The sequence below is a fragment of the Egretta garzetta genome, unplaced genomic scaffold, assembly GCF_000687185.1.
Source record: "Egretta garzetta isolate BGI_Z169 unplaced genomic scaffold, ASM68718v1 scaffold607, whole genome shotgun sequence".
In the NCBI taxonomy this organism is placed as follows: domain Eukaryota; kingdom Metazoa; phylum Chordata; class Aves; order Pelecaniformes; family Ardeidae; genus Egretta; species Egretta garzetta.
The window spans coordinates 502,255-526,380 of NW_009260178.1; the positions used below are offsets into that span (position 1 = coordinate 502,255).

The window sequence follows — 24,126 nt, forward strand, 5'->3', positions numbered from 1 at the left end:
AAGTTTTGCATTTTGCTTTTTTTATGTCCTTTTTTTTTTTTTAAAAATAATAAGCTTCTGAGAAATATTAAACCTAGTCTGATACAAAAGTAAAAAGAAAAAAGCCAACTGATCTTCCTAGGATTTACGTTTAACTGCTCTGACTGATCTTCTGTTTAATAAGGACAACAGTAAATCCATAGGTTTTAAATGGAATGTTAAAAAAGTAAATGACTTAAAAAAGTAAACAACACTATAGGAATACTAAGTGTATTGATTTGTAGGCACTTTAAATTCTAGGATGAAGAAGAACATGTGTAGTTAGTTCAAGTATTGTCTATTTATCCACATTTCCACTGTACCTAAAAATCAAGAAACTACGCAATAGTGAGAACATCTTTGCTCGTAAACAAATAAATATCAGTGTTACAGTTTGTATCTTGTATTATATACCTGACTCATAGAGAAGTAACATCTAACAGTGGTCGCTAAATATTGGAAATGAAATATAAGCAAACTGACATTTTGTGTAGATAAATTGTAGTTAAACCCTATCTTCTTTATTAACATATAAACATATAATATTTCTGTATTTAACATATAAAACCCCCTTGCTTCAATGCCTGATAAATTATGGAAGACATTTTCACATCAAATTGCTAGAACAAATAAGATTAGGCTGAGTTATCTTGTTCCTCTTCCTTCTCTCTGACGTGAAATAAATTGATTCAGGTATTAGAAAGATGCAAAGTTTTGTCCTCAAGGCATACTAAAACCTAGGAGGGCTGTCATAACCATAATGTCTCCTTATTAAAAGCCATCAGATCAGCTGTTTCCTACAGTCCTGTAAAACACATGCAACCCTCCAAAAAACAAATGAGAACATAGTCTTAATCCTTAATTACTTTGATTTTCACCTGACAGGTACCACACAGGTCTCACCGCACCACCAAAAAATATGGGTTGCTTTGTAGATCTCATTGCAGACTGATTTGTAAGATTCAGCTGGGCTGAGGCCAGCAACTCACAGAGAGGAGCAACACTCAGGGCTGAGCCGTGTGGAGCTAATTAAGTGAGATTAACCTTTTCTCCATGGAGAGATGTAAGGCACAGAGAGAGCAGCAGCCAGGAGGTAACAAGCTTGTCCCACCAGGATGGATAGAGCAGCGTATCTGTGTGGGGCAGATGGTTTATGTCTGTGGATACATCCTGTAGCAGAGCACCACAAAGCTAAAATTTTATTGCGTCCTTGTCTATTTTTTTTTTTTGTCTTTCCCTCTTTTTGTTTGTTTGGAAGGAAATACAATTGTCCTTGTACATTCTTTTACCTGCAAGGCTCAGCCTAAGCCGACTCAATGCTCTTCTCATATGGCATGTGCGTATTAGAGCAATCAGTGTGAAATCCTTCAGTCTCAAAAAAGCAGCTACATTCAAATTTATGCAGGTAGCACTGTCACGCAAGATGTAACCACATTTAAACATATCCCATATGCTTCTGTTTTGTTTTAACCCATGTTAGATTTCTCACAAGCTTTAGGATTTCGGCAAGAATATAAGTAGAATCATTTTTAAAGCTCTAGAAAATTGTCACGCTAGAGAAAATTTTATGCACATATGAGACGGCAGCGCTAATGTCAGCTTAACTTTCCTCGGCGTAAGCCCATGCAATTGGGCCAGACCTGAGCAGTTTAAGAGCTTCATAGACAAAGTCAATCTGGATTATGTTTTAGATTTGGTCTTCATGGTGGTCAAGGGGGTGAAACTGTACCTTGTCCATAGGATCTTGCACAGAACCACAACTAAGCTTGATCCTGAGCCTTTTCTCAAAGACCCTTATTGTCATGGTAAAGGGGTACCTGCTCACTAGCGCTGGCAAACCCCCAGCAGATGCACAGGAAGATAGCCCTGTCATTCTGTGATGTTGATTAAAGACCACCATCATTCACAAATATACTGGTTTGGTAACCTTGTTCCTTTAGTCTTCCACACCTGAAACTACAGGTAACGGCTATGCTTTTCAGCTCTTTAGCTAAGGAAGTATATAGGGTCATGGTTAAAGCAGAGGAATAAGGAGTTGGAAGGATCCACTTTTATTGCTAGTTTACCTATGACCTTGGCTGGTCATCCAGCATTGGTGCCTCAGTTTACCTATGTACAAAGACACTGATAGCTAATGGTTTCAGAAGGCTGCTGCTCATAGGCAAAGTAATGCTGTACACAGAAACAGTGGCCCAGGAGGAGGTACCCTGCAGATTTGAGAAGTGGTTCAGGATCAGCATTTACCACCACCCCAGAGAACAGGGTGGGTGAAGGCCCTGAGTGTGCTGGGCTATAGCTTCTTCGATGTTTGTAGAGTTCCTCTGTCTCCCTCCAAGTCCAAGGTGGAGCAACAGCTCCAAGTAACCACAAAGGCAAGGCCCTCAAGTTTCAGGACACTTTACTGCTTCTGTGCCACTGAACTGGGCCTTGCCTGTGCCCAAGCTCTAGCCCCAGAAGTCCAGTGCCCGCTGCCATACTTTTAAATACTTTGAGCTCCAGCAGAAGGTGGTTGCATCTGAGCTGACCTTAGGTAAACAGGCCCTGGTCTGTCCTAAATCACTTCCTGAGCTGCTACAGGACCAAAGCCCAGTTCCAAGGAGGGGTTAAGTTTACTGGAATAGGTTGTATTCTTGCACCGTTTAATTTGTTTGATCCCCTTCCAGGGGATCTCTCCTTCCACCTGCATGGTGGTGGGTGTGGGGGGAAGCAAGTGAGGTATATGAAGAGGAAGCGTAAGTAGGTTCAGTACCTGCCTGTGACTGGAATCTCCCACTATCTGCAGGTTTGTTTCTCCCCTCCCAGAAAGAAATGAATTCTAGCTCTGCCTGACATAGAATATCTCTATAAACTCCTCCTTTCGTAATAGATATTTCACTGATCCAGAGGAAATAGCCTGAATTATTATATTCATGGTGATACAAGTCTTGCTGCTACCAAGTGTTGGATTTTACTTATTTTTCAATAAAATGGAATACAGTCAAGGTTACTCCTCTTTTCACTTTCCTTTACCCCCAGGAATTTAGGATATTTAATTGATGTGAAAGAGACCAAGTTAAGTTCCCCACTTAAGGGTATGAGATCTAGCCTCCATGACTGTATGTAAGGTCTATAAAGCTATGTTGAAATCCAACAGCAACACCATAATAATCCATAGAACACAGGCAAAAATGTGGAACCTCAGTCTAGAATAGTTGCACAAGTTACAGAAGCCGAAGATATCTTTCGCATTCAAGCATCTTTTCTCAATGCAATATGTTAAAAATCTATATGGAAATAAAGCTCAAGTAGCAGCCCAACAATCGCTGGAAGTCCACAGCTGAGGAATTAAATTACATTCTGCCTAAGGGATAGGGTTGTTTACCATGCTAAAGAGATACAGGAGAATGAGCTGGGGTTAGTCCCAGACAGTGAAATGAACTCTTCTGGCTTCAAGAACTCTCCCTTTTCCAGGTAAGCATGTCACTGAAATTCCTTACTAACATGAAGAGCAGAACATGGGTACTAAAAAAGAAAACACTGCCACCAAAACAGTTTTCTGTTGCATTCACAGTTTTTTCATACACAAAATAGGTACATGAAATCATGAGTGATACTAGTCATAAAGCAGAAAGGGCAGCAGATAAGCACCCAATTACTAAAGAGTAAAGGGATAAAGAACATAAGGTGTCCTACAGAAATTAATTGAAATGGATTTTAGAATCTCAGGAAAAGCCTTGAGATCCAGACACCTGGCAATTTGGTTGAACTACTGGTCCTTCCCTCTGTTTGCTGATGAGATGATCACACCATCCTGCTGCTCCCAGAGTCAGTCGCTGCACACTACAAGTAGATATTTTGCCTTATAAACAAGTGCTCCCAGACATTAACACACACAATTTGCACTGAGCCAGAGGGGAACAGCCCAGGCTGTGCATATGCCCCCCCTGCCCAAAGATATCAGAGAGCCAAGCAGGGAAGCAGGCTGCAGGCAAGAAAAAAAGATGAGCAAGGGGGACGAAATTATCGGTGAGATGGCTGGACCCCACTAGCTGCTTTCCTGAGCAGCTCTTCATGTTCAGAGCTGTGCTCTTGCCTCCGCTCAGGTGAATTGCTGAGGGGGGGGCCAGATGTGATCCCAGAGACAGAGTGCTTAAAGATTCAGAAGCCAGAGAAAAGAGGGACTTTTGCCCCACAGTTATCCTCACCCTTTCATTAGGGAAGAATAAGGCAGGGCAGAGCAGGCAGCTGCCTATAATGGATTTTATACACATTGACTCCTCTGGTACCATCAGCCAGGCAGTTGGTGCTGCTGGAGAGAGTTGTTGCTGCTATCAACAGTATGAGAACAGGTTCTGGGTTTCTTCTCATACCTCAGAGACCAGAGCCTGTCCTGGTGCAGCTGAAAGTATATGATGCTGCTTTATTTAGCAGAAAGCACAGTGATGAAAGGAGGAAGCCCCGTAGGTAGAATATTAGCCCAGGATTCAGAAGACTCATACAGCTCCATTCTCCAGGGTGGGCTTTCCACCAGAATTCAGGAGAGCGACAGCTTCTCTGCCCACCCTATAAAAAGGGTGCAGCACTGCATTACCCCACAGCAGCAGTAACACCTGGAGAAACACCTTGAAGATGGCAATGAGGTCAGGCTCCTTCTTGGTGGGAAGAGCAAGTACCTCGGAGAGAATATTCCCCAGTGGCTAAAGGATCACACGTGGAGGAAACTGCCTAGGCGAGCGGAGCACCACGTAGGTGCCAAGAGGTTTTATGGTTACACATTTGGGCTGCACATAGGTGTGCTTGGGGGGGAAGAAAGCCTCCTGCTAAAGGGCTTCAGCCAGTTCCTTGGGGGAGCTGCTTATCTGGCAGCTGCCACAACCCCTCTTGCCTAGGGATGCCAGGGGCCATCCCTCCAGCTCTGCAGGGCAGGGGCTTAAAACCAAACATGCACACACACACAAACCCCACAAACCAAAAACCAATCCACAACAATACACATGCACCCCAGCTTCTAAGTATCTGACTGGCTTTTATTCCCCAATTTATTTGCCATAAAGCTACAAATGCTACTATGACATTTAACAGATGTGAAAGTCAGTTGTGGAGAGAAGTCCCATCTCCCAGTAAAGCAGTTTGTTTTTAATGAGCTGGAGAATTTGGGTCCATCTGAACCCCCTCCCTGATCAAGCCTCTAACTTTTTTTCCTTCTTTACACAGTAGTGTGAGCTTAGGCTTGCTCTTTTACCAGTATGCCAAGTACTGCAAGGAGACTGCTTGAGCCTACTTCTGCTTTAAAAGCATTTTATTCAAAGCACTTGCCTGCCTGGGATTTGGGAATCTGACACTGTGTTTAGATGTATCTGGACTCACACACACAAATGGAAAGAGCATCTCTATGGGAGTGACTAGCTGAAGACTCAAATGGACTTGTGGCAGAAGCCAAAACTTGAACCAAAGCTTCCCAAATCATTAGATGACTGTCAGAACATATTTTCCTCTGGACATAGCTGCATAGCATTTACTCTTTTACTGAAGACATTGAAATTTAAAACAAAAAAGCAAAGCAGTATACCAAAGAGAAAATTAATTGACATTTACAGTTTCTAGCCCAATTTTCTTAATTTTTCAGTATTAATAGTAAGTTGCTGCTGCTTTAAATCACCAAAACAGTACAAGTTTTGAAATACTAGCCATGTTATTGAATACAGACTATAGCAAAAATGAGAGCTCTGTGTTTCAATCAGTGACCAGATATGATGAGGCTACTTGCAGCACTGACTTACCACTATTTATTTGAAGTGGAAATAACTGTCTGCAGTACATTATTATTGTTCTTATTTTGCTATAAAAACAAATCACACCAGACTTCTCTTTTCCCTTAGACTTTTATCATTCACCTGTTGAAATTGCAGAAGACATTAAACATAAACAAAGAAGATTGATCTCCTTTCAACTTGTGTTAACAGGGATATAAAAATAACATCCCAAATACCAGGGGGAAAAGCATGAGGTCATAAAATATCCACTTAAAAGCCAAAGAGGTGTTGATTCAACACTTGAAGAGGATTTTTTTTTTAATATATATATATCTCTATATATATCTATCTCACCAGGAAGGAAGTTCCTGAATTTTAGTATAAACAGACACATCTGAGGTGGAGAGATTATTGTTATGCCTTTAAAAGATTTTACTGATATTTAAATGGATTTTGTGTGTCTTGTGTCCTGTTGGGGAAATCTGACAAGAAGTTTTCTATAAATCCTAGTGCAACCATGGAGAGGATTCTCCTTGAATTTTTCAAGATCTCAAGAAGGTAAAGGACCATCTTATCTATTAATACTTCTCATTTTGCAAAATTGTACTACGCAGAGCTTTTAGAAGAGCTGAAGAGCAGAAAGACAGTTTACCTGAGCATCATCTTGCTTTTCAACAACTCTTAAATCCCTGTCTTCCTATAAAGAATCTCAACCTATTGGCTAATCTTATGAAAAGTAATGAAGGTACCTTAGATGAGATTGTAAATATCAGATTTCTATTCTTAAGTGATGTTGTCCTCGAGTCTTGGTTTGAAGAAAGAATCAGAAACCCAGGAAGCCACAACTGAGACAGAGTTAACAGTACTGAAATAGGCTGCCCAACCTCACGCTCAGTTCTCACAGCAGTCCCCAATTGCTACAGGTGTCCCCTCACGTGGCTCTAAGAGGGGAGAAGGTGGCTCAGGCTACCCAAGGCGGCCCACACTGTGCTGGTAGAGCATGGTCATGGCAGATGAAGATCGCCACTCACCTACCTGGAGAAAACAATGCTAACAGTCTCATGCCTTGGGAGACAGTCAGCATGATGTAAGGTGTCAGGGAAGTCACCACACCACTTAAAGTGGCTGCACTTGTCTCCTGTTAGGTGCAAAACCCTAGCAGCACATTATAGGTGCGTCCTTTGATTCCTCAATAGATTGTACCTGCAGACTGAGGAATAGCTACTACTTAACCCACTGGGTTAACATAGGGGGAAACACTAAGCACAAAGTCACTGACCTGTCAAGTGTGCTGTCAGGCTTACATGTTCTGCATTTTCCTGTTATTCCTATGCTGACATATTTACATCTCATTCCTCCATGGCTTTAGTCTTCACCTACCACAGGAGTAACAAAGTAAGACTCCTTTAGCATGGTAGCTTCCTCTATTGGAAAACAGACTTAATGCACAGCTAGGGACTTGACATGTCCCTCATCATGAAGCCCACACAGATTTTTCCAGAAACAACAGTAAAAGACACCTACTACAGATATGCTTAGCAGGCAACTGTGAGACAGACAAGACTTTCAAACATGAGCTTGTAATTATAGCACAAACTGTTTAGTGGGATCTCTGTACAGGTAGTGTAGCAACAGAGCTACAATCTCTTAGACAACATATTTTTTCACAAAGTGCAAATAGATTCACAAAATAAATTCTCGTTCAAGTTAGCCTTCACAGAAATTCCCTGTAGTATAATTCTATTTAATATAAAGTTAAAAAGCAGATACCCATTATTGTAACTTTAGCCCTAGGGGATAATGATTCATGCTAAGCAATAACTTTCCTTAGAACAGGAAAATACAATATTGAATCTGAACTGTTTTCACATCACTGTTCAGATGCAAAGAAGAAACCACACATGAAATTTTCCTCCCATAAAAAAAAAAGAAAAAAGACAGGATAATCCAACAGGAACTCCTAAGCTTCGTATTCTCTAGTAAGGAGGAATCCTTAACACTTTGTGGAGAGTCCATGTATTAGCATTGTTACTACTAGAAGTCTTCACTAAAAACTTTTTTCCTTTAGGCTGACAGCTTACGCAACCAAGCAGTCACCAATGCTACCTGCAGGGTAACTTGCCCCTAACTTGACACTGCAGAACAACAACACTCCTGCGAGACCCACAGTTTACAGCTTTTCTGTCAATAGCCATGACAGAATCCAACATGTTCATCCCAATCTTGCTTCGAAAAACACTTCCTCTTACTAACATTAAGCACCCTGCAATTCTTTATTCATACTGAAGCTTTAAAAAAAGCTCAAACTGATGTTCACAACTGTTGCCACCTTCCTCCCTCTACCCCAAACCAGATGCTTCCAGCCACAAAGTGACTAGGCACAAGTTTTGTACATTGTTAGCTGAGCAGACTAGGTCAGATGCAAGTCATGCAAGAGATGAAGAGTTCAACACTGCAGAGGAATATACTGGTGTCCATACTGGTTAGCTGACCTTTTCTCAGTAGATGCTATCAATATATTTTCCTGTAGATATTTTCAAGGTGTCCTTACTTGTAAGCCTGGGCAGGTTGCGCTTGCTTAGGCCACCTAACTGCAACTTCATAAAACTAAATAGTTCTTGTTTAGTTTCTGTCAAAAGTCGGTGTATTCACCTACAGGGAGAAGAGACACATACAGGAACCTGTTATGTTATAATAGCAGTATGCTTGGTATTTCAGTGGTGTAATTTCAGATTGACACCGACCTCTGCTAGTCGTTTTCCTTCCTAATAAGCACTGCTCCAGATGACATTTGCCCATGTGGATGTGGTTCTGCACTGTGGCCTAGTGAGACATTTCAGCTTTGAATTTTCTGTACAGCACAAGCTAGACTAGGAGTCTGTCATCCGACACAGCTCCTGAGAGCACGTGCCACACTGCTGAGCAAAGATTTAGGAGTGACTTGAGAAGCGCTTGTTTTCTTACCAAGTCTGTGTTTCTCAGGATTGCATCTCCTTGGACAAAGCAAGTCTGAAGGCTGTTGCACAGTGCTGCAGATCACCACACTGCAGTGGAAATACAGCTACAAGACAAGAATATTTATATTATATGTAGGGGACTCATTTGGCAAACATCTAGTATGTGCACTGACCCCAAAGGAGATGAACTGAACGCTGCTAAGTGGCTAGTCTTTATTTACTACTCTTGTAGTGTTATGCCTTCAGGGAGGTGGCTAATAGCTCCAGGCAGTACCTGGCCAGCTGAGATCTTACACAGCATTTGCTCCATACACCACTCCAGGCTCACGCATCAGGACTGCCAACAGCTCATGACAGACCATAGAGACATCTCACCTGCTCTTGCAACAGAGTTGTGCCTCGTACAAAGGTGAACATCCTCACTTCAAATCTTTTGAGGTGCTGAGGAAATTTTACTCTGGGACTATAGTTGACTTCATGGAAGACTGTTCTGTAGGAATCTTCACTGTTTTCACACCTTTTTGGGAAAGTGAAAGACAACATATTTAATTTAAGCCTTCATCACTTCAATCGGATCTTTAAACAAGTCAAAGAGATGGACTACAGAGGAACCTCCTTCTCTGTTTTCCTCTGGCAATAGGGTATGGGTAGAGCCTCCCTCATTCATGGTCCCTGTCTTTGGCCATAGTCAGGGTTGTTTCTTGTTCATTCCTTCCAGCTGAAAGCTGTTAGCTAGAACAGCTTCTGGCCACCCCCATAACCTGCTGCCACCAGAAGGCATAGCCACAGTGCTGACACTGACACATGCTCCACAGCCCAGCAGCAACAGGACAAAACAATGCATCCAAGCTGATTTCTGTCCTCTTCCCCTTTCCTCGCAACTAAGGTAAGGTGTCTTGTGCTGAACAGTTACCAGATACAGGAGGGAAGCCCTCTTTACCCATTTATAAGGACGGGCCACTGAGGAAGGCTGTCCCAGCTTTGGGAGTTTGTAGCCCAACAGTCATTCAGGTGTAGTTCCAGTCTCAGATCTTCAGGCTGGAGCAGTTCAACTTCAAAATACAGTGGCTCCCTCAGGTATTTTACCACAGGATATTCCAATTCCTGATAGGGATCTGAATAGGATTTCTCTAGAAGAGAGTATTGATGTTAGAGTTTCCTTTTTGCTGAATAAGTATTCATGAACACTGCTTCAGTCTTCTTTCCACCACCATTTACTCTGGCACAGTAATGACAAAGTCTGGGATAGCACATAAATGTCAGCAAATGGAGGTAGGATGTTAGAAGAAATAAGAACTGGTAAGAAAAGAAAAGATCTGAACTGTATTCCTTGGCTCTGAGGATCCGGAAGAGAGCCATTCCTCCTGCTGCAAAAACCCATTGGAATAAGGTGCTCATTCAAAACTGTATCTAGAAAGATACTAAAAAAATTATAAAAATGCATCAGGGCCACTCCAGTCAGGATGAGGGTTTGGTTCAGGCTTCAGCTGGCCCTTTTTGCCAGCGTAGTTACCATTTTACAGCAGTATTACATGTAGCTTCCTTTTCTAACATAGATTATGATTATCTTGGTCAGTGTTAACTCTGCTTAGCAATACTTAGGGAGTTGAGAGGAGAGAAGTTGATATCACACAAACTAAACAAAACTTTTAGCATGCCCAGACTGAGCAGGAAAACCACACTTGTGTCAGTGACGACACAAGTGTCTGTCTGATCCAGAATAGACGCTTGACCATTTGTATTGCATTCTGGAATGGAAAACCTCTGTTGGAGATCTTTCACTTCATCCTTGGAGATATTACAAAGTCATCTGGACGTGGTCCTGTGTAACTTGCTCTAGGTAGCCCTGCTTGAGCAGGGGGGTTGGACAACACGACCGTCAGAGGTCCATTCCCACCTCAACCCTTCTGTGAAGTCTTATCATAAATGTTACCTTTGAAAAGCTTCAAAGAAAGAGCAAGAGAGCCAAACCCTGGCTTAATACTGGGTGGTAGGTTCTTCTTAGATTCATATCGGACATCAACAGTCTGCTTGATTGCATACAAGCATACAAATTTCAGCCTGAGGGAAGAGGTTTAACATTAGATTTTAGAAACCAAAATACCTTGGACAACCTTCTTCTAGGGAATGACACTTACTGGTATACTGGTGTAACATTGCCAGGTCTGAAATAGAGTACATCATTTTCATATGTCATAGTTGTGCTATTGAACTGAAAGATACACATCATTACAAACAGGACAGTTACATTACAGTTTACTTTGGTTTTGCCACAATATCTACATCCCTTCACTAGACTGGCAGTTAGCCCTAAGCAGGGCATGCTTCGGAATGGCCAGAAATTACTGGCCAAAAGCCCTATGCCTACTGAACTAAAGTTGGCTACAGTTGACAGTTGTGCCATAATCAAGAAGAAACAGATTATTAGCTAACGATACCCTGAGCATGACCTAACACCCCAGAAAGGAGTGCACTGGGCCTAAGAGATCAGGAGTTTGTTGACAGAATCAGTATCCAGCAGAAGAAGCAACACTCACAGAAGTAAGCTGCTTTCGTGGTGACCTGAATTTGAGCATGATCTGATTCTTTGTTATTTTGTCTGTTTTCTATTTATGCAGTATGCAGGTGGCAGGAACAGGACCAACTCTATTCTTGGTCCAGGTAGTCATTAGCAACACCTAGCCAGATTCGCAATGTATATGAGTATATAGCAACAGTGTAGACTCACATTCAAGTCCATTACTGAACAATTCAGAGGTGTCAGACTGAAGGCTAGTTTCAGAAAGCACCTCTGGCCTTGAAAACAGTTTTTACCAAATAAGAACTTCTGCCCAAATTAATTTAGTATCTTCAGGAAAGTAGTATAGATATATGACTTATCAAGAAGTCAGCTGTGACCTTCTTGCAGCTTCTGCTCAACTCTGAACCTCTGCCAGTTATAATAATGACCCTACCCCAACGCAGAGTAAACTTCACGTGACTAAGCCCTTACCTTTCTACTTGTTCCACAAGTGTTCACATTGAACTTGAAGGTTGCAGTCTTCGCTGTCACTAGACTGGGTTTGCACTGTCTGTCCCTCAACACAAGCATGCTGGTGTCCAGGTCTGCAATTCCTACCAATTTCACCGCAGTAATAACCACAGTGCCATTGGGCAGGCATTCTGAAAGAAAATAGAGTTTTCCATACAAAGCAGGACTCAAGCTTCTTTATCCTGTAGCCTAGCACAACAAAGGGGTTGTGCATGGACTTGCTAGAAAACGTTTTGGCAGCTCATAAGGATTGAGAAAGACTCCTCAATACTAACACTTGATTTTCTTCAAACTGCCAATAGAACATGCACTACATGGGTGAAGTCTGATTTCACTCACTTTCCTCCCAGGTGGTCTCACCCCTCCCACAGTGATTTTCCTAGCAAAGATATTCAATCTAGTTTAGTAGCTTTGGAATGACAACCTAAAATAAAAACCAATTCACACAAACCAACCCCCCCCAAACAAACTCCAAAACCCCTTTAAGAGCTTCATGCTTTTGGATGTGTGAGGGGAAATAGAGCTTCCCACCTTCCCCCTCTCCTGTAGCAGGCAGGATAGTCACTCCAATCTGTAATTTGACTTGCCTTGCAGCATATTACTTTGTAGGAAATCTGACAGGCAGATAGGGTATCACACAAGTATAAACTCTAGAAATATTTCAGACTGCATGGGCTCGTGTGACTCAGTTATGCAACACAAAGAGCATTAATAGCTAATCCCCAACATGTCATTACGTATTAGTTCTGAAGGTGAAAATCTGCAGGAAATTGAGAAGTCCCTCCTGTCAGCCAAGGTGATACCATCCTTCAAGGTTAAGTAGAGTGAAGCCTTTATTCCAGAGGTATGAATATCCTAGAAATGACAGCCACAGGTTAAACAAGAGAATAGAGACACACTGTTCAACTAAAGCATGCAAAAACTAAGAGGTCAGGTTATCACAAGCCAAAGGTAATGGTGTTTGATAGAAGTCAGATCCACAAGAGATTTTTTTAATCTAGAAGCCGACACAATAAGCTTCTTCAGACATTTTGCAAGAGTGCAATACAAACTCCATTGCATGTACAACTGCCGTTAAAGATAGCTCAGCTTTAAAGTGCTTGTAAAATGTTTTTTTTCCTCGACTACTTCTGACAATATTAAGCAAGGGGAATTAAAAGTGTTCTTTCAAGGGCTGAAAGGTTTCAAAGGATTAATGGAGGACTACTATCTCAAAGGGAAGCTTTATTTTATGGCCCTCAAGGACACAGCATATCATGTTCATATCTCACAGCTAGAGCATGCCTTTTAATTGCTACACGCTGGCATCTTTACCTCATAGTTCACATGTGAAGAAAGGAATGGGACAGAGATTGCCAAATGTGTGCCATTGTCCCTCAGGCTATAGTTGTACTTCTGTGCAGCCTCTGGGGTCAGGTGCCAGCCTGAGATGAAGGGTAGCCAGTTTTGGTCCACATTCCCACGAGTGATAATGAGCTGAAGGTTCCTCTCATCACAAAGTCCTCTTGCGCTGGGCAGGACTGTAATGCAGTCAAGAATCAGCCAGCATGCAAGCTGTCGTCAGAGTTTAATAGGCTATTCAGGACTGACAGTACCCCTGGCTGAAGTAAGCCCAGTTACCAGCTGAGTTCACAGCCAGGTTGGTACAGTTTTGCTTGAGTTCCACTAGTTTACCTGCATCTTCAACAGTAGACACCGTTATGACTGGGACAGTGAAGGTCTCTCTTGTTGGATGGGTTATGAATGCAAGTGTGACATTCAGGGTGTATGATCTCGTGTCTGCTCTTGTGTACTAGGAAAATCATATTTAGAAATGAAAGTCACCAAGTGATATAATAATTTCTATACCATGGTATGCTGCAGTATTTTGGTACAGACCTCTTTCCTGATGCTTGGTGCATCAAATGGGACGTGTATTACATAGGCTTTGCTTCCATTAGCATATCTGATCTCATATGTTAGATATCCATGCTGAACAGCTTCAGGTACAGCAACAGTTGTTCCCTCAATGGTTAAATTCACAAGCTCCACATCTGGGAGGAATGTTCCCAGTGTCACATTCATCAGCCTCGCACTCAAATTTGAGTCTGAAAAGGCACACAATAACAATAAGTTTATATTATACATTGTTTATATTATACATTATTTATATTATGAGTACTAAAACCTTCAGTAAATTCCATGTTAGGGTACTTACTGTTGGTTATAGCAAGTTCTGCTTGTTCAAATGGTGTTTCTATTTCCTTGATGATAGTATGCTTGGTTAGTCCCCATTTATCATCTTCCCACTGATGTTCCAAGAACAGGTTGATTGTGTATTTTGCCCCATGCTGTCCACTGCTCACAGAAGTCTAGAATTTCAAGTCAACACCCTTTAGTATAACACAATTTTACATTAAAGTTGTATTGTAACATCTCACAGTCCAGCTAGAGCTACAGCTCCAAACAATTTTCCTTCTTATCTCTGTGCCTCTGCTTTTGTACTGGGAAAGAAATCTGGGAAAACACGCCACCTGCGAGGAATCACAAGCTCTTAAGTGGCACTTGCTGCGTCACTATTATGGGCTCTTTTTTTGCCTGAGTTTAGATTATCTCAGGAGACTTTCTTTTGAAAGTTGTCCCCCATTCCCAAGTTTCAAAGCATCAGGAGACTACGTTGCCAGTGAAAGGGTTCCTCCTGCAACTTCCTTTGAAGTTCAGTTATTACAACATTTGCTCAAGATTCAGTTCACTCCAAGGAACTAGACTTAGATGTATCGTTTCAGTCCATCCCAATATCCTACGGTCTGGTGGACAAATGGGTTCTTCCCATTCTCTTAAATGGTCTGTGCAAGATATGAACCCATGCATGCTTCACAATCCAGTTAGGACTGTCTCCAAGGAGTATGATGTCAGGACTAAAAGGAAAAAGCTCTGTATTAACCTGAGGAAGGAAACAAATCAATAGTTCTGTACAGGATTCTGACCATCTGTGCTTGTAAGACAAGAAATTCTCAACAAAGTGGTGCTTACAAGAGCTATCTTTGGTCAAGGCTTTTGGGATTTTCAATATATCCTTTCTTCCCCTTCACCCCCATTCTTCATTTGGGGGGAACAGGATGAAAAATTATTCTTCTCCAGGGGAGGGGGAAAAAAAAAAAAAAAAAGTATGTCTGTTACCTGCAGCCTACCATAAGTCACTAACCTTGTAATAGCCACCTTCTGCACCTATTGGTATCTTCATTGTAATTGCATTTAAGTCATTCAATAATACATATTTCCTGGAAGCCATTTCTTTGGCTGAGAGTTTGTGTAGATCCACACCAGCTTCAACAAGCACATCCTTAAAGCTAGTTGCTCCAGCAGAGAGCGGTTGAATGTATTTTGGAACAGTCCAGGTGATTGTTTTATTAGTGTAGTCCACACCATCTTAGGGACAAGATACAAAAGCTGTCAGCTCATTACTCTAGTTGTAAGTCAGTCCCTGTACATTTAAACATTGGAATACGGGACCACATTTCTCACCTACAGGACACGCTACAGCAGTATCCACCACCAGAATCATCCATCGCTGTTTGTAAAATATACTCGATCTCACTGCAGAAAAGGTAATTCCCTGAGCCTGTAGGAAGAGATGTGGTTAGATCTGCACATCCCGGGAGCTTGCTGGGCCAGCATGAGCATACCAACCTTGACCAGCTGAATTTGCACATCAGTGTATGGTATTCGCAGCAGAACCCTGGTGTCTGTGGTGTTGAGTCCATAGCCTGCACTCCAAGCATCACTCACAAGTAGAGCCTTCTTTTCTTCTGGCTGATGAAACACTATTTGCCATATTGAGGCTTCTCCCACTTTTGCCTACCCAGAGAAATTCATCAGCAGTTTAAACATCTTGTTAAAAGTAACTTCTTATTTACTACATTGAATGATTTATTGTATTGAACTGCCCAGCAATTTTGTTGTCTTATTCTAAATACTGCTGGTGTGATGCTGCTCAGCTTTCCCCTGCTCAGCCTCTCACATACAGAAGATGTCCCATGTTAAGAGCATTGGAGATTAACTGCACAGCTACACTGCAAATATAGGGTCCAAGACGACAAAAGCCCATCCTCAGTTCACTCTTGGGCCATGAGGTCGTAGAGGCAGTTTCTGTTGCACAGTCTCTTGCCTGGGGAAGACTTGATTTCTAGGCTCTTGGAGAAATCAGTTTCCATTTCTTCCTTGGAGACATGGCCTACAGCTGTCTGTATTTCTAACACAAAATCTCTAGCCTAAAACTACTTGGTACAGAAGCTCTGCCCTTCCTACTTAAGTACTTTTTGAAAGGACATTTTACACCATGTAGATACAGAATAAAAGGATGTTGTGCCAGAAATAATGCTAGCTTTTACTAGGAGGAAAACCTGTAGTTTTACCTCTGGGAAGGCAAGAGTCCAGTCCTCAGGTTCATCTTGAATGAAGTCTTTCACAGTTTGTGGAACGTCCCTCCTGACAGAAACCTGAAGGGAAAAAGTCTCTGTAAGGGGTTTGCTGGTTGCACTTGTTGACTTGTCTCCAGCACACTACAAGTCTTTTTCACTATTTGCAGAACAGTATAGGATTGAGAAAGGAGATCAGCATGTCCTGAAGTAAAGTTTACACACCCTTCCAGTTAAAAAAAAAAAAAAAAGCATAAAATGCCATCATGCATGGTGCATTATCTATAGTCCATTTCAGGTTCTTTTTATTTTTAGTGTATGTCCCCTTTTCTGCTTCCAGTTAAAGCCCATACCCTCTCCAAAGTGGAGTTCTGCCCCACCCCCCCAGCAAATTCAGTAGGGAAGCTTCCTTCAGAAGGTATACATTTCTGTCATTGTTTCAAGTAAGATATTTGAGACAACATTCGGTGAGTTCAGTCCATTAGCTCAACCTTTTGTGTACTATTTCACAACCTTTTTGGTTATTAATGCTGGCTAGTAGGCTATAGAAGCATTATATAAATGTGTCATTAAATTCAAGATGCATGCTGTGCATTCACTAATGAGCTGTTCATGGTGGGACATTTGAATTCTGTTTTCAATACACATTCCTAGCATCTAAAAAGCTTCCAAAGAGAGCATCTTCAACTATTTGCCTGCTTACCTTATTTTAAGTACCTTCCCGTTTGTACTTCCAGTACTTACCTCCATGTAGTTGCTTTCACATACTAACTCTCTTGGACTCCATGGGCCATAATGGCAACTTGCACTTTGCAGATGAGTCACGGCATTTTTCATATCAGGAGTATGCGATGCTCTGATTTGTACAGTTACTGTGAACACGTCTTTCTGCACGGACACAGGGAATGCTTACTTGTTAGGCCAGTTTTTCCTAGTGAAACACCACCTACCCTTGTGAATTAAGGGTAGCTTACAAAACCCACCCACCAGCCTCTGCACAGAAGAGCAACTCCATATTGAAGCATTATTATTTTCTATCTGGTTAACTACACAGACTACATGCCTATAGGTGTATAGCTACATAGCAACATAAATACTTTCGGGAACAGCTTCAACCTTACACATAGCCCCGGGGCTGGAAAAAAATGCTTCCTAAAATATAGCAGAATTTGTGTTATGACATACTAGCAGTGAGCAAACAACACAAGTAGCCAAGCTTTTGAGCTTTTACCCTAATGAGTCTCGGACACTAAATACTAGAGCAGAGTGCAACACAGCTTCCAGACAGAATTCTCTATTCTTATCCAAGAGAAAACAGTTGCTCTTCAAGGCCATATGTGATATATTCCTTCATGTGTTCATCTGTAGGCCATTCAAATGTCAGTACTATAGAATATTCTCAAGACCTTTGGATACATTTGAGGAGAATTAAATCATATTCTGCTAATAGATGTTCAAGATGTTAGATATTGAGTTGTCATAATAATAATTTGATAATCTTCTGCATAAAGGTCATATACAACAGCACTGTAGTCAAAATGCCTATTATAGACTTACCTCTAAGTGAGAATGGCAGCTGAGTGCAGAAGCACGGAACTCGATGTTACTCCAATTGCTGTAAGTTACTGTATAGCCGCACTGTGATGCCATGGCCTCATCTAGCTCCCAGGCTATGCCAGACTGATCTATGAGTAATTAGTGAAGAGCACTATTAATGAGTATAATTCCCACTCTGCAAACTCCCTCAGCTGACCCTGCTCCAATACAGTCCAGCTGCATGCTCGGGCTCAGACACAAGAGAAAGAATTGAAAATTGGTGAAAAAGAGCTGTAACAAAGCCTGTAGAAAATAAAAAAGGTAGAATTACAGACAGACTGGGACAGGGAACCCTAGCAGCTCAAGGACTGAAGATGAAAAAAAATCTCCAATACGTAAAGGTATTAAATCCTAAAGGGGCAAAAACCCCAGTAAGGACAGAACAGTCAGTCAGGTCATCAGTGTCAAAGTTGTCAGGATTGACAGATGATGACAACCTAGAAACATCAGGAGTCTGATCTGCAGCTGGCACAGACCCATGTTTGAAAGACATTGCATTGCTGGAGCATGTCCAGAGGAGAGCCACAAAGCTGGTGAGGGGTCTGCAGCACAAGTCTGATGGGGAGAGGCTGAGTGAACTGGGGGTGTTCTGCCTGAGAGAAAAGGAGGCTGAGGGGAGACCTTATGCCCCTCTACAACTGCCTGAAAGGAGGCTGTAGCGAGGTGGGTGTCAGTCTCCTCTCCCAGGTAACAGCAATAGGACAAGGGGAAATGGTCTGAAGTTGCACCAGGGCAGGTTTAGGTTAGACATTAGGAAAAACTTCTTCCCCCAAAGGGTTGTCAAACATTGGAACAGGCTGCCCAGGGAAGTGGTTGAGTCCCCGTCCCTGGCAGTATTTAAAAGCTGGCTAGATGAGGTGCTTAGGGACATGGTTTAGTGGTGGGATGGCAGGGTTAGGTTAACAGTTGGACTTGATGATCTTAAAGGTCTTTTCCAACCTAAACAATTCTATGATTCTATTCTATGTTTCTCTGCTCCTGCCTGGCCAACATTGTCACCTTTAAGGGCCTAACCAGGATGATGAGCATACCAAGTTTTAGTTTGGATTCCTCTAGGCTACAGACCTGTCTTTGTGGGATTGTTTTTTTTTTAAATAGCTCTCTTCCAAAACCCATTGCTTTATACTGTCAAGCTATACATATCAATTGCAGCATGTCTTTATGTATGAAGATATCTGAACAAAGAAAATAAGTCAGTTTTTACACAAATTTAGCATTCGAGACAGATGGATGTTATGGACTGTATCTAGTTAGACAGCTAACTAGCATGGAGAACTAGTTCAAGGCTGACTTGATATTTTATGCATATAACCTTATACCTGATGATGTTTATAGCCCAAAAGTTCTCTCACTCTGCCCTTCTGGGGCACTCTGTGGTGCTTTTTCACTCAAGTGTGCCACTTGTTGATTACTAAGCCCATAGCCAGAGGGCCCAGCTAATTTTGCTTAACTTCATTAAGAACGTATATGCTTCCACCAGGTCCCTTAGCTGTAAGCAGAGAAAGTGGAGACCCACTAGTGCAAAGTCAGTAACATAGTACCAGCTCCAGCTAGTGAATTTTCAGAATAGTATTTGCTGCTACTGGGGAACATCTTTATCAGGAGGGAAGTCCACCAGCATTAACATGCCTAGAAAATACCATGTGCCTTTTAATTTGAGTCCAAAGACAGCCATGGTTAGACTTCATATTGCTATGTTATCAACCAACAAGGCTATAGGATCGGTTATACAGAAATAAAGGTAGCATTTGGCTGTTAGTTACACTGAGGTGCAACCTACTAAACTCTGTGATCTTAGTATAATCCAGGGAATTCTAGTATAGGAGGACCTCAGAGAATTTTAAACATTTCAACATGTGTAATTTCCTCTCCAAGTTCTATATCAACTTACCAACAACAGAAAAAGATAAGTATTTGTCCTCAAAGTATTCTGCACCCAGTGTTATACGCAAAAGGTTCCCCAAGCACTCCGACCTCATGGGTCCTGTGTTGAACATATTGAACAGCTAGTAAGTAGGGAATTAAAGGTAACATACAAACAAATTCGTTACTTCCCCATCTGCTTGCTTCATAAAATCAGTGTTGCAACAGTCATGTTCTAGCACATCTGGCCAGGAGGTGTTAGAGGTTTTTATTTTATTTATTTATTTTTTTTTTAAATCAGCAATACTTCCAGGAGAAAAGCCAGCTCTGAAATTAGTATTCCAATAGTAACTCTCTGGTCAGCTGGCAATGCTACCTGCAACAACCAGTCATGGAAATAGGGACAAGAAAGTACTGAAATGGCTGCCCCAATCCAAAAAAATTAAATGGAATAAAACATCAGAAGAAAGTTAAGGAAGTCCCCCCCACCCTCCTGAAAAGAGTGGAAAAAACCCTAGAAAACCCCAAACCCTAAGCAACAAAAAGAGAAGCCAACTCAAGATGGGGAGCAGCCATATCAGCTACCCACCAGCCTACCCTGTTCACCTGCCCAAGTACCAGTACCAGAAGCCAGTTGGCTCATGCTGGGAAAGGACCACACAAGAGTAAAGAGAATAGCTTGAGAAGCTCAAGTTCCAAGCCATCACCACAGCATAAACCAGGCTATGGCTACCAAACCTCTTAAAGGAAGGAAGCAGGTACAAGCTATTCTAAATGTAGGACTAGAGACAACTTTTCATTTGACATATATTTCTAATAAACCAGGATCTGATGTTTCAGACAGAAGTTCCCATGGCATAGTGAGCTAATGCCAACTAGACCTTGTATAGTAACAGTGTATTTCAAGAGCTGAGAGGATTCTTTTTCCTATAGAGTTCAGCACTACACCCTTAAGTTAACCAGAGATGCAACTCCCATGTCAGAGCCGGTCACACCAAGGAACATCAGATACTGGCAAACAAGACCTTATTCTGCCCATATTCCAAGCTGCCAACTTGATTCAGCTATATAACCGCTTCAAGGTGGGCAAAGCCTCCTCCAGTATCTTTTTACTTTGATCTTTGGTAAATGCTAACATGTTTATACAGCACCTGCAGTAAGTAAGGCAAACAGTCCTAAAACCAGCTCTCCATTATCTGCTGTTCTGGGACCGGCTCTGTTTTGTAAGGAAGAAGTTAAAACAGACAGCAGTTTTGGTTAAGAAAACTTCTTCTCAGGCAAGACACTTTATAATATTTAAAAGACCTTACATATTGTATGGTCAATAGAAATAACTAGGCTCAAGAAAACAAAATAAGAACTTTATTGCTGTTCAATTCATCAGTGCTTGTTACCAGAGTGAGGAAAGGTAGAAACATTTGCTTTATATGATGGTATATAAACCTAAAGAGGGGTTGCCAATAAACACCTCTGTGTTTAGAGTTTCTCAGAAAAATGTGCAAAACAGCCGCAATAAGAGTTTCAGAGGCTTCTGAAACACACACACAAATACACATATCACCTATGAAAAGCCTGGAAATTGTTAAGTGAAAGCTTACAGCAACATTACCTGATCTCTCTTGGGTCCATATTGCAGAGATTAATATACCTATTAGTAGCAACCTGAAAGAGAAGACAGGCATTAGCAGCAGCTTCAGCTGGGACAACAGCTTGCTAACAAATTTCTGTGCTCAGAAAGTGCTGGTCTGGATATTAAACTATCCTTAAGTTTAGAGCTACAGGTCTAGACTTGGAAATTACAAAATGGGATTTCCTTGGCTGCAACTAGAAAGTTAGGGAAGGTAAACCAGAGAAGTCAATATAATTGAAACCGTAGGTAAGCCTGTTGCTGTTTACCCAGCCATGAAGCTCTCACCTCTGCACCAGACTCAGCTCCATTGTGCATTTGCTCAGCCTCTACCTGTGGTGCTTTTTCCTTTATAGTCACACACAAACAAAAATCTCCTTCATCAGCTTTGCAGAGAAATCAAAGCCCTTCTGACTTCTCAGAAACTTGGGTTAAATAGAAAGGCTGCCACCTTTATACTGATGAAACTCATTTTCAGCTGTTTACCCTCCTAACTACAGGCCTATAATTCATGTCACCTGTTCATTTGCTTTACTGATTAAATCTGCTACTTAGGTCCCCGGGTCCCCTCAATTTGATGGTTGCTAGCTCCTGACTAGCACATTTTCAGGGGCAGTAGGATAACTGGTGCTGTTCTGGCAAAGCATGTGGCAATTAGTTGTTTCAGAATGATGTCTCTTCATGCTGTCTCCTCGGTGGAGGACTTTGCGTGGCCTTCCTGGGACAGCTGAAGTCTGCCAGAAGCGGACGTGTAAACTGCAGTTTTAAGGCAATTGGTATAACAAAAAAAGAGAAGAAACTGTTGTTCTTTAAGGTATGTGGTCAAAACTAACAGTAAAAGGGAACCCAGCTGGTGAGTGATGGGTGTCACAAACTAGATGAAGAATTTTCTCACCAGGTGACCTGTGGGACACCTAGACCAGAAATCACCCCCAAATTTGGGGAAAACTAACCCAAAACCTGTAGAAGAGTGGATCTGACCACAAACAGATTGAAGGAAAGGACCTTGCCTTTGCTGCCTGCTGAAGACAGAGAAGTTGTACCTGTGGCCCTGGGTTCGGACCAGTGATGGTTTTCCACTGTGGTCAGCGTGGATGCATGGGAGCATGATGTCCCTGGGGCTGCTGAGCCCCAGTCCTGATGGTTAGAAGGTGGCTGGGTCAGTTGGTGTGCAAGGGGTCGATGTGGCATCTGTTCACATTTTCTGTAAGTGTCAAGCACTGTTTGTATATGATTATAGCAATATCAGTAGCATGAACAATAATAGCTGCAATGTTCTTTTATTATGGGATGTAATAGAGGGTGCCAGAATTCAGTGTTCCTGGCCTTGGTCATCATTCAATTCAGCTGTCAGTCACTGTGCAAATACATCCTCAACTCTCAGAGCCATAGTTCCCCTGTGGCAGTTATAATTTCTCCACTTCTGTGGCTAAAATATTGCTTTGATTTCCCCATTTTCTTTGTAGACCTATGTATTTTCTAGACGCTTTACCAAGACATAAGGAATGTTGTGCGTGTTAACACATGCCATTCTTCTGTTTGAAACACGGTTACCAGAGGCAAGCTTGGCAATGTTTCCTAAGGAGCAGTCAGAATTGCCTGCATCCCCCCCTCTCTCTACCTATATATCTCTATATATATCTAGACTAACCTTATATTGGGGATCCTTTTGTCCTCGGCTTACGCCTGTAACATTTGGGGTTTGCTCCTTCCTCTGCACATGTGGATGCTGTAGGAGCAGGAGAGCTGGAGGATTTCTTTGTCATTCACAGCGATGTCCTGGAGAGGGAGCCTGAGCCCCTCCGACCGCGCGGCTCAGCCCCCCCCACCTCCAGCCCGCTCCGGGCGCGCAGCCTGCGCGGCGGCGGTTCTTCACTTCGCCCTTAAACCGAACAAAGATTACACAGGGTCAGACAGACAGACAGACATAGGTGTTCTTGCTGCTTGTCACGGCTAACCTAACTGCACCGCCCCCACGTCTTCAAGAGTGTCAAAAAATTAACTGAATGTAAAAAAGAAAGTTTGCCGTGCTCCAAGATGTGGGATTTTACCCCAGAACCCAGTTTTATCCCCAAATGGTTTGTGTTGCTGTTTGCTTCTGAAATTCCCTATGGCATGAATTTTTAACTTTACAGGGAGTTTTCCTAAGAAGGACTATCTACCAAGGATACTATATAAATAATGGATTATATTCATAATTAAACCCATGATCAGGCAGTCAGGGCTTAAATATGGGATAGCATATCCCTGTTTATTATCGTTGGAGAGGTGACCATTTGAATTATGTCTTTATGTCACTGCAATATTATGAAAAGGTTATTGCACTTTTCCAGAACTTGATTTTAGGTACCACCAGGGAAGTGCCTGAGATTTCTTCTTGCTTGCATCAACTATGAGCCAGCAGTGTGCCCAGGTGGCCAAGAAGGCCAATGGCATCCTGGCTTGTATCAGGAATAGTGTGGCCAGCAGGAGCAGGGAAGTGATCGTGCCCCTGTACTCGGTGCTGGTGAGGCTGCACCTTGAATACTGTGTTCAGTTTTGGGCCCCTCACTACAAGAAAGATGTTGCATTGCTGGAACATGTCCAGAGGAGAGCAACCAAGCTGGTGAGGGGTCTGGAGCACAAGTCTTACAAGGAGCAGCTGAGTGAACTGGGGTTGTTTAGTCTGGAGAAGAGGAGGGAGAGGGGAGACCTGATCGCCCTCTACGACTGCCTGACAGGAGGCTGTAGGGAGGTGGGGGTCGGTCTCTTCTCCCTGGTAACAGATGATAGGACGAGAGGGAATGGTTTGAAGCTGCGCCAGGGTGGGTTTAGGCTAGACATCAGGAAAAACTTCTTCACCGAAAGGGTTGTCAGGCTCTGGAATGGACTGCCCAGGGAGGTGGTCGAGTCCCCATCCCTGGAG

General features: G+C 42.3%; 1 protein-coding gene across 1 annotated transcript; it reads right to left on the reverse strand.

The window, feature by feature from the left end:
• Positions 1-8,382: 8,382 nt before the first annotated feature.
• On the reverse strand, positions 8,383-19,710 carry LOC104128940 (zona pellucida sperm-binding protein 2). Its single transcript, XM_009641798.1, has 19 exons — positions 19,623-19,710; positions 17,693-17,820; positions 16,880-17,023; positions 16,133-16,216; positions 15,408-15,575; positions 15,243-15,339; positions 14,923-15,146; positions 13,936-14,089; positions 13,617-13,825; positions 13,413-13,530; positions 13,053-13,258; positions 12,476-12,593; positions 11,700-11,869; positions 10,846-10,919; positions 10,641-10,768; positions 9,648-9,837; positions 9,083-9,224; positions 8,715-8,811; positions 8,383-8,402 (listed from the first exon to the last, which is right to left on the reverse strand). The coding sequence occupies exons 1-19, from the start codon at positions 19,708-19,710 to the stop codon at positions 8,383-8,385; spliced, it is 2,559 nt and encodes an 852-aa protein (XP_009640093.1).
• Between the last annotated feature and the right edge of the window lie 4,416 nt (positions 19,711-24,126).